The sequence below is a fragment of the Petaurus breviceps genome, unplaced genomic scaffold (assembly GCF_028583685.1).
Source record: "Petaurus breviceps papuanus isolate PSGF00001 unplaced genomic scaffold, PetGlider_PUasm1.0 178, whole genome shotgun sequence".
NCBI classification, from domain to species: Eukaryota; Metazoa; Chordata; class Mammalia; order Diprotodontia; family Petauridae; genus Petaurus; species Petaurus breviceps.
The window spans coordinates 5,932,948-5,949,949 of record NW_027185777.1 but is presented as its reverse complement, the minus strand read 5'-3'; the positions used below and the strand labels follow the sequence as shown (position 1 = coordinate 5,949,949).

Genomic DNA, 17,002 nt, shown 5'->3' with positions numbered 1-17,002 from the left:
CAATGATGGTTAGGTGCCCACAAAAGCCCATTCAACATTTTGAGCAAGGAGCCCTTCAAGAATGCCAAGGTCATTGGACCTGATTCTGTAGGCCTGGAGGACATTTCAGCTGAAGACCCACTGGAGGTGGGTGATATGTGGGCAAAAAAGGTAGGCCTGCCACAACAAGCCAGGCACTTCTGGCACCTGACCCTGCAAGGTGTCACACTTTTTCTAGGACAGTACTTCTCAAACTTTTGGTCTCAGGATTCCTTTATTGAGGACCCCAAAGAATTTTTTGTTTATATTGAACGCATCAATAAATATGTACCATATTAGAAATTAAGCATTTTTAAAAATTGTAAATTCATTTCAAAATAATGATAAACCCATTGCATAGTAATATAAATAATAATGTTTTATGAAAAATAATTCATATTTTCCAAAACAAAAAGAGGAAGAAGAGTGTTACCATTTCTACATTTTTGTAAATCTCTCAAATGTCTGGCTTAATAGAAAACAGCTATATTCAATTATCTCCTGCCTTCATTCTGTTGCAGTATCTTACTTTGGTTAAAGTAGATGAACAGAATAACAGTCTCACACAGATAAGTAGTTGGAGAGAGTGACGTATTTTAATAATTGCCTTCTCAGATCACTGGATACTTTAAGAAATTGCCACTTATCAATTTTTGTTGCAGTTATCCAACTTTACTTGCATTGTAGAATCTGAAGCCATATCAGTGAACTTTTAGCACTATGTTACATCAAACTCATTGTTTGAATGTGTCTTCTGCCCAAGTTATGCAGATCTTCCAAATGTTGAACATTTAATTATATAATATTTTTAAAATCACATTTGTTAATATCACCACTGATCTCATTAGACAAGTGTTGGGAACCTGCCACGCTCATGATGCCAAGTTTTCCAAAATTCTAATTTACTTGAAAGCTCAAATTTTTATCATTGACAACAAATATTGTCAGTTGACTTCCTTAAAGAGACAGGATCATGTCATTCCTTTTTTGTCTTACAAATACCTAAGTCCAAGTAACCATGATAGCTAGTCTTTCCCGTAAAAATGGTGTTCAGTGAAAAAAGCAAGTAGTTCAACTCTCAACTGCATCTCTTGGGGATCCCCTTTGTAATGATTAGGCAGCAGAAGTGCTCTAGATATCTTTCCATGTTGTCACAGAAAAATCTTGGAAAGTGCTGAGTCAGGATTTCAGAAAATGTTATTGCTTAGTCAAAGACATTCTCAAGTGAAATTGGCATTTTATTTTATTTGTATTGTGAGTGCTGGTGATGAACAATACAGTGACCACTAGGACAGGTTGGAGCTCTGCCTCAGTACCTTCTAAGGTGCCAGCAGTTTGACCCACCATCAGTGCACATGTCAGCACATTCTTGTTCCAGGATAGACCAAGAGGTTCAAAAAAGTGATTCGGCCCTTCCAGTATTTCAGTAACACTTATATTTGTTGCCAGGCATTTCCGCATTATCTCTTACCGTAGAAAATGTCCCCTTCTCCCTGTTAAGTGCTGGGGATGCAGAAGTGAGAGTCCTTGCCCTTGATGAACTTACAATACATCATCTATTGAAGTATGTATCTAAAAGGTATATGCAAAATTTTTACAAGAGTACATTCTCTGTTAGGGGAACCAAGGAAGACTTTTTTTATATAGAGGGAGGGGCTGCTTAAGAGGAGCCTTGAAGGAAGCTAGCTATTCAGAGAAACAAAGGTTCAGAGTCCACCTGTGGGTAACCATTTATTAATCTCCTATATAATGTGCCAGGCACTGTGCTCAGGACACAAAAAGAGGCAAAAGACATTTCTCTGCTCTCAAGGAGATTACAGTCTATGTGGTGCAGTGGATAGAATCTGGACCTAGAGTTGGTGAGGTTTGGGGTTTAGGGGTGCTCAGGACCGCAAAATACCAAGGCGCTGAGTCCTGCATAATGAGTTCTACTCAAGCCTTCTCTCAACCAAAGAAAAGCAAAGTTTCTTAAAGATTTGCCATGGTGGGTAGACTCTCAAGGAGCCCCTAATCGTTTGTGACATTTGTTTTGACAAACTGGCCAAATTGAAAATCTGAGCACCTTCAAGGAAGCAAGATGGATCTTATATACAGAAAGACTGAGAGGAATCTAGGGGTGGTCTACTAGTCTGGAGTGTAGGAAAGAGGTCAAATTCCAAGGAATTCCTGAAGGGTACCTGGAGATGACTAGATAACTTTGGAGGGCTAGGCTAGTTTAAGGGTAATTTAAAGGTAAATTTGGGTATAGATATTTTAATAGGATCTGGCCTAGCCTTAAGGGAAAGCTTAGGGCCTGACTCAGGCAAATTCCTAGAGCCTGTAGCCCATTAGTGTCATAAAGACTCATCTTTCCAAAGTTCAATTTCAGCCTCAGATACTAGCTGTGTGACTCTGGGCAAGTCAATTAACCCTGTTTGCCTCAGTTTCCTCATCTATCAAATGAGCTGGAGAAGGAAATGGCAAACCATTCCACTATCTTAGCCAAGAAAACCCCAAATGGGATCATGAAGTCACACATGACTGGATAACAAATTCACATAAAAGATCTAAGATGAATTGGTGATGATACTGAATTAATGTAAATAAAATGTCGAGTGTAGTCATATCTGTAGATGTATCCATTTTTAAGACAAAAGTACAGTTGTGCAGACTCAGTCTTCATGATTATGGCCTCTTATTCCCTGAAAAGGTCTTGAAAATCCCTGAGTTTACAGACTATACTTTGAGAACTGCTGTTCTTTTTATATAAAATGTATACTAATTACTTACACAAAAGTAGAAAAATTTTAAAGATGAGATAAAAATGAAGTAATATTTGATCCAAGAATCATTAGAGGACCCCTGGAGTTTGTTAAGTATTAGGAGTAAAATGGTCAGGACTGACTTTGGAAGATGAGTTAGAAGAGAGATTATTTTTATTTGTCCTTGGTTCTGAAAAAGGACTGTGATATCAAGGGAGTGATGCCATGACTTGCAAGTGAATTGGATTTGAGTGAGGGAGGGCTCTGCAAAGTAACTGGTCTCACTTTCTCCTCAGGAGCCATCTGGAGCTAGCACTATGGGTGATGGCCCAGGATGCAGTGGGGGCCTTGACCTTTTCAAGCTGAGGTCTTTTTTCTTTTTTTTTGGAGGGGGGAAGGCAGGGCAATTGGGGCTAAGTGACTTGCCCAAGGTCACACAGCTAGTAAGTGTTGTGTCTGAGGTCAGATTTGAACTCCGGTCCATCCGACTCCAGGGCTGGTGTTCTATTCACTGTGTTACCTAGCTGCCCCCCCCCCCCTTTTTTTTTAGTTGTTTTTGACTGAGGCAAACTGATTAAGGCAGAGAATGGCCTCTTAATCTAGTAAAAGGGGGGAAAAAGTCAAGATCTGGAAGGGGAAGACCCTCAGGGTTTCTGGCCCAAACTGAAACAATTGCTATTTGCATTCATTCTGAGCATATCCCTGGCCAAAACAGGGCTTGCCCTGGATAGAAAGGGGATTGACCTGAAGAAGGAAGTCTCTTAGGAAGGCCAGTATTGCCACCTTTGGAAGGAGGTGGTGATTAGCCCCTCCACAATATTGGGTTGTTGACTGCCTGATTTGAGATTAATGGGACAGAAATGACTAAATTTGCAACAGATTAGATTTGTGGGGTGAGTGAAGAAGATAAAGGTGACACCATATTCACAAATCTGGATTGCTGAAGTGATAGTGCTATCCTGGATAGTATTGGGGGAAGTTTGGAAGAGATGTGAATGGGGGGGGGCGTGAGGATGTCATTTGAGATCAGATCCCATCTCATCCATACCTGCTCATGCTGTCTCACTCTGTCTCCCAAAATGAAGAGGTCTCCGGCTGATAGTGCCCCAGCAGAGACATCACTGTGAGTGGGATGCCAGGGGGTGGTTATGTTGGCTGGAGGACTTCCCAGTGGTACCTGCCCAGCTTCTGCACACTTAAAACAGTTATGGTGTGATTGTCCCTAATAGCCAACCTAGACTCCCAAGCGGGGTGGGGTAGTGTTGGGAACTTTCACTAAGGATGGAATGGACTGGGGAAGGACGGGTGTGGTCTTGTTGGAAACAGACCCAAGATTGCTTGTCTTGGGAAGGGTAGTGATGAGGCCCTGGAAACCCTCTTGAAGTCTTGATTGAATTTGATGAAGCATTTGCCTGAGGCCATAAGCCTTTCTTTATAGCTCTCCAAATCTCTTACTAGCCTAGCTCTCCATTGTCCAGCTAGCCCCCACCCTTGATCCTCTGAACTTCTATACCCATGTTCTATACTTCTGTTCCTTTGTCTCTCACCTCCTGGTAACCTCCAGCTCCTTCCCACCCTCATTACTGGAGTCTGACCTCATTTGACTCCTTCTGAAGACCCTCCCCAAACTCCTCTAGACCACCCCTAGATTCCTACCACAACCTTTCTGTATATAAGACCTCATTTTGCCTCCATGAAAAGAAAAAGGGGCAGAGAGTGATCTAGCTCAGACTTTCTCAGTGTCAGATTATTCTGGCCCACTTGTCCAGTGCAAGTATCACAGATACTGAGGCTCCTTAAGAGTCTACCCATTATGGCTAATCTGTAATAAACTTTGCTTTATTTTCGCTGAGAGAAGACCTGAGTGGAATTCATTTGGCAGGACCCAGTGTATTGGTATTTTGAGGTCTTGAGCACCCCTAAACCCTAGGCCTCAACATTTTAATAGTTCCCTGACTTCAATAGTGGGATGCAAACCATCTTCTTACTCTTATTGGTTGGTCTCAATCCTTAGAATAGATTGGGATCGTGATACCTACTTTGGAGACCACTGCCACCGCATGTAAATAGATTACTAGGAAGTTTGGGGCAGGGGACTTTGTAAGTTTGCTCTAGCTCTACTACTTATTCTAGCCAGGTGTCACTGACTGAGCTGGAGGACCCATGAGGCCATGGAACAGAGGTACTCCTATTATTGCTGAGGGGAGTCTCCTATTAGCATTGGGACTAGCAGCCGGAAACCACACCCCTTCCCTCCTGCTTGAGAGGCTCCTCAAGAAAGCACTTGGGACTCCCCTAAGGAGCAGAAAGGGGGGGTGGGACTGCACCTGTGGCCCTCAGGGGTGGAGTGGGCCCTACACTGAGCTGTCCAATGATTTGATCCCTTTTTCCCTTTTGACACCCCCCACCCCCCCACAGTGGGGATAAAATCTCATTTGGTTGGCTTGAGTCACAGTCCTTAGGCCAGCTCCTTTCATTTGCATCATGATATGCCTCGGGCTAGAGCTCAGGAATCTGCACATTCTTTGAGCCCTTATATTTTCTATCTCTTTTTCTTGCTCTTTCTCTGCTACTGACAAACATGCTCATTTCTTCTCCAGCCTTAAAACTATTCACCTTACACATAGCCAAACTCTTTTTTTTAAATCTGTCTATACTCCTTGTCTCAACTTTCTTTACTCCTCCCTATTCACTTCTCAACCACTTGATTCTGACTTTCAGCCTCATTTCTTCTTAAGTCTGATAACTTTTTCTTAAGTCTTCATCCTTTCTCTCTGCAGCTTTTGAGACTTGCCAGCCTCCTCTTGGATATTATCTTTATTGTGTTTCTCCTGCTTGTCTGACTGCTACTTCTCATCCTTTATGCCCTGCCCTGCTCTACTCAAGGCTCTATCCTGGGTCTTCACGGGACTCTAAAGGTGATTCAGATCTGTGTATACAGACCTAATCTTTCTCCTGAGCTCCAGTCTATTATATATCTTTAACCAAATGGCCATTATGCATCTCAGACTCAACATGTCCAAAACAAAACTCGTGACCTTCCCTCCTAAACTACCCTTATTCCAAACTTTCACATTTCTCACCCTCTTTTAGAAACTGATTCACAATGTTAGGCACATTCCAGAATTCCCTTTCCCACACTGCTGCCAGTTGGTGACTCCATTTACCATGCCTATGATTTTGCAAGACCAGGTACCCAGACTTGCAAATACTCCTCTATATGCAATGTCTCCTTTTCTTTATTATAAGCTCCTTGAGGGCAGGGACCTTCTCTTTTTTTGTATCTTTATTCCACCCCTTCACATAGTGATTGGCCCCTGCTGGGTGTTTTTTCTTTCATTGATTCATTCTGGTCCCTTTCTCTTCACTGAAACAGCCACTAGGCCTGTTCTGGCCCTGGTCTCTTGAAATAGGCCCCCCCCCTTGGTCTTGCCCCAATCCAGCCTCCACTCAGCTGTCAAAAGAATTTTCCTAAATTGCAAGTCTGACCAGCAAGTGACTCCCCTACTCCGTAAGTGCCCTAGTCTCCCTGTTTGGTTTTTATTTGAGGCTTTTGGTTTGCATGTGGTTTTGGTCATTTAAAGCCCTTTATAACCAAGTCACATTCTGCCTTTCCAGGCTTATTACAAAGCACTCCCCTTCACAGACTGTTGACTCCTGCCTTCACATCTTTATACTTGCTGTCTCCCCCTGCCTTGACTGTTGACCTACCTGGTTCTTTAAGTCCCAAATAAAATCCTGTCTTCTACTGGAAACCTACCTGCCCCATCCCTTCTTCATTCTAATGCCTTCTCTTAATTTTGTCATTAGACTGTAATCTCCTTACGGGCAGACATTCTCTTTTGCTTCTTCTTGTGTCCTCAGCATTTTAACATGGAGCCTGGCACACAGTAGCAGCTTGATAAATGTTTACTGAGTGGCTGAGACTGAACCTTTGCTTCTTAGAATCCATAGCTTCCTTCAAGGCTCAACTCAAGTATCTCTCCCCCTACAGGTAGCCTTCCCTTCATACCCTTACTGAGTTCTCCCTTGAAACCTATTCAACTATGTTTAGATTTTGTGCCATTTAGATATGCACATACTCAGTGATGACTTGTTAGCACCAAAGGGGCAAGGACTCTTTACTTCTGAATCCCGGATAACTGAAGAGTACTTAATAAGTGTTTATTGATTTCAATCCTCCTCCCTGAAGACTTATAGTGGCTTCCTGTTGCCTTTTAAAGTCCTTTCAGAATCTGCTTTCGACCTGTATTTTCCTACTTTATTTCACATTATTACCTTTACATACTCTGTGTTTTAGCTAAACGGTCCCTCCTGGTTACTCCATAGACTACATACCATTTTCGACCTGCCTGTCTTTGCACAGGCTATCCCCCTGGGCCTGGATGGTATCCTCCCATCCCTCTACCTCCCTCGCCATGGCCTGTGAGAAGCCTTTTCTGATTCTTCTAAATTTTTAACGTTCTCTTCAAATTAGGGTATATATTCTTTTCTGTATGTATATTATATTCCCCCCTTTCCTCCCGATAGTGTCCTTTAAGGGTGGAAACTATTCTTAGTTTTGTCTTCATAATTATGCCCACAGCTTAGTTCACAACCTTGTAGTCACTTGAAATTCTTGTTGATTTGGATTAGAAGCTATTGAGTGAACTAGTACTAATACAAAAAAAAAAAATTCTAAAATCTTGAGGGATTTCATCATTTTGGGTAGCCAAACTTTCTAGATTGTTTAACCATTTTAGATGGAAATCTTTGGAAAATGTGGAATTTTTAATTCCATGATCTCTAAGGTCTTTTTTTTTCCAACTCTAAAATGATTTCGTATATGTAATGATATTGATTTTGATAATTCTTAGTGAAATTTTCCTTAATAAAATAAGATACATGGCCAGCAAAATAATGAAAAAAAAACACCATGAAAATAAATTAACATGTAGAAATATTTAAAGAGAACTTTTGTCTTCCATTTATTTGGCATTGTGTTTAGAACACATTGAAATTAATTGTCAGTGGCTCTCAAAATAACATCTAAAGTAGAATTATTATTGATAACTTTGTAAAATGCTCTTAATTGTACTTAAGATAGCCATTGAGCTGCAATGGAAATAAAATCTGTTTCCTCATTGGCTAGTTTAATGTGATTTGGAGATTGTGTGGTATAGCCCCAAAGGAAATTTAACAGCCATCTCTTCTGAGTGACATACACCAAAGAATGTAACAGATGTGAAATAATAAGTTTTTACCTAATTTCTGGGTTAGAGAAGTGACAACTACCTTGGTAAACTGATCTGTGAAGGTCCACTTGGGAATGTTTTCCAGAACCCTGAGTAGTAATTCAGCCGCCTGAGGGAGAATTATTACTAGGCAGAGAACACATGGTAGGACACACCTGCTTTTTGAATAAGCCCCTGCTTCTCTTCAAAGTTTCACCTTGCAATTTGATATAAATTTTTTTTAATGCCATTGGTTGTCATCTTCTGGATAGGCATTTATTTAGAAGAAGGTAAGAGTATGAAGCAGAGCTCTCCTCTAATTTCATTAAAACTCAATTAAAATAATTATGTAAAAATTGACCTTTTTGTAAAACATAATCTAATTATAAAACTTTTTTTGTAGCAGGTGGTATCCAAATAAAAAATGAGAAAAATAGAACATCTTTGAAAACTGTGAAAAATGATAACAAATCAGAAAAGTCTAAATATAAGCCACTGTGGGGAAAAGTCTTTTATCTTGATTTGCCATCTATTGTGATCTCTGAAAGACTGGAAAAGGACCTCAAGGAACTAGGAGGGGTAAGTTAAAATTCTGTATTTTAACAAAAATTTTCCCACAAATTTATGTTAATGGTTTTAATGTGGGCCTGCTCACTGCAGCAGGGCAATACATCTTAATGTCCCTAATGGATTCACTTCCACTCATTTCAGTGACTTCCAGACTTTTTCATCCTTTCTCAAATCTCATAGCTTGCTCAGTGCTTGCTCATTTCCTATCCTCATTTTGTTTCATGCAGATGTCTTCTCTTACTCTGTCTTCCTTCTGTCCCTGATGAAGAGGTGTCCCTTCTGCACGTACCCCCAATTCCATCCTTTCGCCTTTTCTCTGGCAGATTGCCCCACTGTCCTTTTCACTCCATTTTCAGTCTCCTGCCCCTGACTCGTTGCTACCATCTACTTGTCAGATATCTCTTCTACACATCTTGGTTAAACTCCTTGTGAAAGGGGCTGCACTAGGTGCCTCCACATCTTCTCCCTTGCTTCTGAATCCTTCTGTGATCTCACTTCTGATTCCACACAGTTGATGTGCCATCTCCAGAATGACCATTGATCTCTTCTTTGCCAGATTTAATGGCCTGTTCTCTGTTCTCACACTTCTTGAACTCTCTGTAATTGCTTAAACAGAAGTCATTCTCATTCTCTTTCCCCAACAATCCTCCCTTTAATTTCACAGTTACTCTCAAGGGCACCAGACCCTCAGTTCTTCGTGGGCACCCACCACAAAGCCAGTCTTCAGTGACATCTTGTCATTTCAACCTTTCGGTCTCGTGTAGTTGCCTTCACTGGGCTGGACTATCCCACAGGCCCGAAGCACCTCCCCCTACCCCCCCATCCCCACACTGTTACAGCAACTTCCTGTGCGTCAGGTGTCTCCCCACTCCATACAATTCTTCATTCAGCTGACAGAATCACTCCTGGGCCCCAGTGAAGTCCCGTGACTCCCTGTTACTTTCAGAATCAAATATAAAATCCTCTGTTTGACATTTAAAGCTCTTCACAACCTGAACCTTCCCACCTTCCCATCCTCTTACGCTTTGTTCCCTTCCTGCGCCCTGAGGATCCTGCCACACTGACCTTCTTGCTGCTCCTCAGCCTGGACTCCCGACTTCTTGAGCTTCCCTTAGTCTCCGCCCCAACAGAGCCTCTCTTCTGTGTCTTGTACGTGCCTAGTTATCGTGTTCATCTTTCACATTAAAGTGGAAGAAGCCGCCTGAGAGCAGGGGCAATGGCTCTGCTTCTCTGTGTATCCAGCCCTCACTCGTAGCTCAGCGTTCAGCATGCGGGAAGGACACACCAGGCGTACTCCTATTGACTGACTTTGTCAGGGTGGAACTTGGAATTCTCTTCGGGCATAGAATAGGGTGGTTTGAAGAAGGTTTTCCTTTTGAAAAAGGTATTCCCTTGAAGAGATAGCATGCCTTACTGAAAATAGGAAGGAAGCTTTGGGTCAGGAAAACTTGGGTTGAAGTCTTGCCTCTGCGTGACCACGTCAGCACCACAGGCAGCTTGTTAAGCCAGTAGCTGCAGGTGAGTTGAATAGTCAGTTATAGGGTTAATTTCTACTTTGGGAATTCCTTAGACTTGTGAAATCAATTGGGGGGGCGGGGACAATGTCGAGCTTAAAATAATGTTAACTTTTTTTTTTTTTTACATTAAGACAAGCTGATTATTTAAAGTTGATTGTGAGGTTGAGGAGCAAATTGAGGGGAGGAACCTAGTGTGTTCTCAAGGAGTTGAAAGTCACTATTCTAGGGCAAGTAATATAGTGTAATGGAAAGAACTCCAGATTTAGAATCAGTGATACTAGTTCAAATCTCCCCACTGACAAGAACTTTGTGACCATGGTCGAGTCTCTCTGGGCCTCAGTTTCCTTGACTGTAAAATGGCTACAATAATACACACATGACCTAACTCATATTGTAGGGATGGAAAAAAAAACACTTGGGAAATAATTTGTGCCAAGCTTGTGCTTAATTCTTGGCTTGGGCAGGAACTCTTTAGTTTATTATTCATTGGTGCTGTACGTCAGGAATCTGGGAGAAAAGGCATTAGTAGTCAAAAGTGGACCCCCAAAAAAGAGAATGTGGTATTGTGTGAAATGCTAAAATTCTCCTGATTATTAATAAATATATATGTATGGAAATGCCTGTCATATATTGGATTTTATATATGTGCTTAAAATTGTAATCCCTCTAAGAATGCCTTTTTTTATAGAAAATTTCCTGCTTTCTCACTACTCATATTTTCACACAGAGCTGGGAAGGTTAACTAATGTCTAGGATGATGGAATTAAGATCTAAAAGAACTAAGCCCATTTCATAGAGCAGAATGATATGCTAAACCTAGTAAGGTGAGATTTAATAGGATAAATGTTTTTATTCAGACTAAAGCTTCTTCTAGTCTTATAGGTGAAATAAACTGCATCAGAACAGGATGGTCTGCCTCTCACACTGCTTAGACAACAAAGTTTAATGAAAAAGACTTGGAGGGTGAATTGACTCACAAGCCCAGTATGAGTCAGCATTGGGAGACAGGTAGGCCAGAGTGGCCTTGCACTACCTGAGGCTGCAGAAATTAGATTCTCCTATCAAGTCTTTTTCTCTGCCTAGTTTGTGTCTTTCCTGAACTAGTGGTTAAGAGAGATTGAGGGCTTCTTTTAAAACATATCTATGTGTAATAGTAATGATAAGAGATGTTGGAGAGAAATGACTTACATCATCAAGAACAGCTGGGGAGACAGTGAGTAAACTGCAAAGCCAAAAAGAAAGGAAAATGAAGGGCTTCCAGGTAGCACAGCGAGTAAGAGCATCGGCCCCAGAGTCTGGATTACCTGGGATCGAATCAGGGCTCAAACACTTAGTATCCACCCAAAAACACCTGGCCGTGTAACTTTGAGCAAGTTACTTAACCCCAATTGCTTAGGGGTGGCCAGATGGTGCAGTGAGTAAGAGCACTGGCCCCAGAGTTGGGATGACCTGGGATGGAATCCAGCCTCAGATGCTTAGCACCACACCCAGAAATAACTGGCCGTGTAACCTTGAGCAAGTTACTTAACCCCAATTGCTTTATTTAAAAAAGAAAAAAAAAGGAAAATGAAGGGATGAGGAAAGTAAAAGTCTGTCTTGCCTAATGTCAGTACATATGTTTTGTGGACAGTTCTGCCCTGGTCATACCACATTCTGAGTGTCCCCTGTTCAGCACTGACTACTTCATCTAGGATGTAACATCGACATGCTGGATGCATGTAGAGAAATGATGATGAGGGAACTAGAAGGCTTACCATATAAGGACTGGTTGAAGAAACTGGAGATGACTTAAGTGGATGTATGATTACTTTCTTTAAAATTTTGATGGGATGAAAAATGGAAGAAAAATTAAATGTATTCTACTTGATCCTAGAGGACAGAAGTAAAAATGATTCAGAGACAAATTTTGGCTCAAAATAATGAAAAACTTTGTGCAATTAAAAATGTCCAAAATTTGAATTGGGTTCCTTAGGAGGGGTTAAGGGGATGCTCAGTGACACACCCCTCCCCACTTCTCATTGTAGAGACAGTCCCTGCTTCAGGCATAGGTTTGGACTTAAATGATGACCCTTGAAGTACCTTACTAGTATGAGATTTGCATTATTGTTTTAGGTTCTCTTAACTTTTGCTAAGCACTTTACCTATAATCTTTACTTGATGTTTACACATAATGTAAACTTGCTATATGATTTTACAGAATCTGGTATCTAGGTCCAGCCAATGGATGGAGTATGCTAAATGGGCTAATTTGCCCTTGCTCAGTCACTATTTAACTGGGATTGAATAGGGTGGGAGCTCCAGTATTCCCAGGAACTTCATTTGACCGAAACCCCAAAAAGGTAACACAACAGTACAGTTACTTCAACATCAGTGCTTTCATGGATCATTGATCTCAATTTGGCAGTTCCTCCAGTGATGCTGACCACAAACTTGGTTCTTGCTTGTTGCCCCAGGGGGCCCACCCAAACTTCTGGAGGCTCTCACTTTGTCCTGTCACCTCAGCTGTACCAGAAGAGTAATCGGGCTGTCCACCTGTCATCCTTCTGCCTCCCAGCATCCTTTCTCATCATATGATTCCTTGATGATGTCTTCTTCCTATTTGACTAGTTTTATGTTGGAATCTACTCACACCTACTGTATTCTCAGTGCCATTATAGCAATACTGATGAGAGTGTGGACGTTAACAACTAGAGGTATAGATTTGGGAGGGCCTGCATATCCATAGGGATAGCTGGATCATAGGTTCACATCCCAGTCAGCCTCCACCCAGTCCACTTGCTGTGGAGCAAGTGACACCTTCCTTTGCGCCACAAAACCCTCTTCCTGGACACCTCTCCCTGGTTGTGTTATCTTCCTCTCATAACGTAAGGCCCTGAAGTTTGGCTACTGCCTCCATCGCAGCATTGATGTGGCAGTAACTGTACTCTGGGTGTGTATTTATTGCAGTTAAATGAGATGGTTTAAATTAAACAAATTTGGACAAATTGTCCAAAAAACATTCACCACAGCTTTAATTGGGGAAAAAAATAAATTCACCTGGAAAGAATTCTTTTTTTTTTTTTTTTTTTTTTTTTTTTTAAAAAATAATCTGAGCAGTAATGGGAAGTGCAGTGTTTCTTGCAGTGTCTGATCAATTTGAGGAGCTCAGAATGCTTTCCCAGTATAGCAAAGCCTGGATTCCCCGTGTCTTGTGTTGCCATTCTTGCACTCACCTTCCCTGCCAGTCTGCAGGCACTTTGAGCTGCTTTACCAGAATTCAAAACATCCTCACTCTCTCCTGGAACCATCTTGAGGGATGGTGAGGGGAGGAACTTAAATGTAATTTCTCAGTTTGTCACTCATCCTACGCTTCAGTGAGGCAGCCCTCAAGGTTTTCTGTGGCTGAAAAATATAACACCCAACCTAATGGTAAGCTTCTCTTCATTCAACTAAGCCATTCTTCAGAGAGCAGACATCCATGCAGTGTCTGAGGTAGGATTTGAACTCAGGTCTTCTGGATTTCAAGTCCTGTGTTCTGTCCACCAAGTCATCTAGCCTCCTTGTAAAGGCCATTGGCAGCCCCTGCTTCCATCATTCTAACAATACTGTTTTTTTTTAAGGGAATTTCAAATATTAATAATATAGAAGATAGCCTGGGATTATACAGGTTGGTCTTCTGCAAGGCAGTATTGCCTAGTGCAAAGAATACTAGACTTGATCACTTAGTCCCTGAGCATACACCTCTCAGCATCAACTGAGACCAGCTACTTATCCTTTCTTTCTGAAAAAGAGCATCTCCAGAGATGGCCAGAGTACCTGTATCTTAGGGCCTTTGTGAGGCTCTTATTGGAGAACTTGAATAAAGCACTTGACACACCTTAGAACTTGAGGTAAATATCAGTGGTGACCGTGGTTATTCCAGTACAGCCAGCTTCCCATTTTAGGAAGAGCCAGGTGGGCTTCCAGTGGCAGCATCCCATCTCAGTGTCTTGGATCATCTTGTCCAGCCTCCTCTGTTGCACAAATGGTATAAATGAGAAAACCAAGAGGGGAGTGCGCCATCAGAAAACTAGTGAGTGTCAACTTGCAGACCCTCTGTATGCAGGGCATTTGCGGTCATGTGGGAGTCTCCTGACCCCTGGCTCGAGCAAAAATCCCTTGAAAACCAACCAGCTTTAAAAAGCCCGTGGCATCAGAAAAGACCCAGACCTGAGTTACTCCTCCAATCCCTACTGACTTTGCTGCTTTGGGCCAGCCTTTTAACCAGCCTCCTGAGCATCAATTTCCTCCTCTATAAAAGCAGGACAATAGCAAACACCTCATAGTGTTGTGAGGATCAGATCCCAGAAGCGAGTCATGGCAAATCTCTTAATGCCAGGGAGATGGCTGTTATAATTATGTTTCCTTTAAAAATAGGGGCTTTCATCCTTGCATCACAGATTTCCTCCCGGTCTGGAAGGTTGGGAATAGCCTATTTCATCTAACCACAGTCTTCTTTCATGTAGTAACATCCCCATCTGCTGGAACTTTGAAATATTACAAGATGTTTTCAGGTGTTTTGAGCGGTGGTGTTTTTGTTTCTGTCAGCATGACTAAACATTCTTCCTAAGTTAGCTTTTATTTGATTGCAGTGTATTTTATGCCTCACTTTGAAATATGATTGTGAGCAGCTATTTCTACTTATAAAAGAAAGGAGGTGGTGTCATTTTTAGTCTAGTATGCCACTGGACTCGAGGAAATATTCTTAAGGCATTGACTGATCTCCAAATCATGTAATTTTATTTTAATTTTTCCTATTTACATTATAAAGCCCTGGAGTTCATGTGATTTGCCATTTTTCTTCAGTTTCATGTTATAGCTATCTAAATTCCTTTTCAGAAGCTATTATATTTCTTCAGAGAACTAAGCAGTTAATGTCTTTTTTTTTTCATGTTTACTTTGTGTTTGTTACTTTTTGATGGTTACCTTAATGATGTAAGATGTGACTACCTGAAGGCAGGTAAAATTATAGTGAATTTTCAAATTCATATTTTCATTTCATTTTTGTTTTTTGGGAGGGGAGAGAAATACCAGTTCAGCACCTGGCAGGCACACAAGAGGCACTTAACAATTGCTTCTTGATTTAATGATTGAATGATAGATTGATGTTTGTGTAGAATCAGTATTAGCAATGATGTTGGTTCTATAAACCATCCATCTCATTACTATAATTAAACCTTTATAGTAAAAATATTTCTTTGATAAATGTTGCTAGATAGATTTGTCATTTGTAAACTAGAGGGCATTAAACTGATTTTGTTGGCTTATTTTGAGTAGCATAAGCATCACATTCTTGATATTTTATTTTTACCTTTTTAAAAAATATTGATTCTTTTTTTTTTTTAGAGAGTTGAAGAATTTCTCAGCAAAGATATAAGTTATCTAATTTCCAATAAAAAGGAAGCAAAGTATGCTCAGACATTAGGGTGTATTTCTCCTGTCCCAAGTCCTGAGTCAACATGTACAGGAGGAAATACTTCACCTCACCCTAGCTGTGATGGAAGTTCATTCAAGACTCCAGATCCAGTAAGTTTCTTCCACAACATATTAATTAATTAGTAAGGTTTATAACTTGAAAACCTTCTGACTTTCTATTAATTAACTTTGTTGCTTCTCTTAATGTATGTGAATCCACTTTGCTTTTCCCATCACTTTCAACGAGAAGGCCATTTCATTGTGTCTCAACTTAGATGCTTATACAATCCTTACAGCATAAATAAACATAACAAATATGTAGATATACATTGATACATTGTTTATGCCTTTAGTTAGTATTTACAAAATATTGGCCAGACTTTCCATATGAACTTTGTTTTTCAAATAATAGCAAAAGGGGATGAGAATAGGGAACAGCCCTGTTATCTCAGTATAAGGTGCTTTTAGTGAGAAATGCCCTGTCCCAGTGCATGTTGGCCCCTTCTCTGCAACTAAAATAATCCTAGATTTGCCCTGGGCCCTTAGAGTTCAGTGACTTCCTCTGACTCCTCAAGCTAGTGTCTGCATCTGTAATGTTAATAGGATGTAAGATCTTCCCCATCCATTCATAGACTTCATGTGGATCCCATTAAGGCAAGCTTGCTTAGTGGAGGCTTGCTTGTAGGAAGACTTTCACAGCTTCTGTTACTTTATAATTAGGCATTCCACAACAAGGGTTATGATGTCATCTGACCCTGAAGAAGGGTATATATACTCAGAGGTTAGCATTTTGCTTTGGGGTCATTCATTGATATAGTATTCTTGTGATTTCACCAGATGAGACTCGGGGTAGCCCTTAAGGAGCAGGTGTGTGTCTCTTTCTCTCCCTCCCCCGCACACCACCCTTTTTTTTTTGAAAACCCAAGTGTTGATGCTTCTTTCTGGTAACTATGTATGTATTGCCTTGGGTAGATAGTTGGATCTGTCTATTAATATCAGACAAAAGCCCTATCTGTTGGTCTTTATTTCTCTGCTTGTATTTCCTCTGAAGTTCAGGGTGCTGACTTTTCCCCTAAACTAATGAATGAAATTTAAAAGATTGTTGACCTCTTGAATCTTTCCTAGTAAAGCAGATCTAAGAACTTGTGCTAGCAGTCATCCTGGGTATGCCAATGTGGTTGCCAGTACAGCATCATATGTCATACTGCTTCTGACAACTTGAAGAAGGTAGTGAACTATTTGGAACTAGGGGCTTCCTTTAATAGAGTACCATAAAGGAAGCTGTCACAAAATTACTGTAGCACAAAGTGACCTGATTGAGGTGCGAGGGTTTTAGTGGGAGAAATAAAAAACCCAGCTAGCCTGAAATTTTTAAATTAAGAAGAGGAAACATAGATTCCATTCAGTAAATACAATGTTTCAAATGTGCTTCAGTTACATTTTATGACCTGGGAACTGGGAAAGGTGAGGAGAAATGTATGGAAGAATGGGTAAGGGGGAGAAGGACAAG

At 40.9% G+C, this 17,002-nt stretch overlaps 1 protein-coding gene across 6 annotated transcripts in view; it reads left to right on the top strand.

Moving 5' to 3' along the window:
• The window catches only part of DBF4 (DBF4-CDC7 kinase regulatory subunit), a 36,089-nt gene that overhangs the window by 1,386 nt on the left and 17,701 nt on the right, over window positions 1–17,002 (top strand). For 3 of the 6 annotated variants that reach the window (XM_069086222.1, XM_069086219.1, XM_069086218.1), the window contains exons 2-3: window positions 8,376–8,551; window positions 15,424–15,603. In XM_069086222.1, coding sequence (XP_068942323.1) covers window positions 8,376–8,551; window positions 15,424–15,603 — 356 coding nt within the window. The remainder of the gene's footprint in view (window positions 1–8,375; window positions 8,552–15,423; window positions 15,604–17,002) is intronic. The other 3 variants (XM_069086220.1, XM_069086223.1, XM_069086224.1) reach the window with 3 other exon arrangements.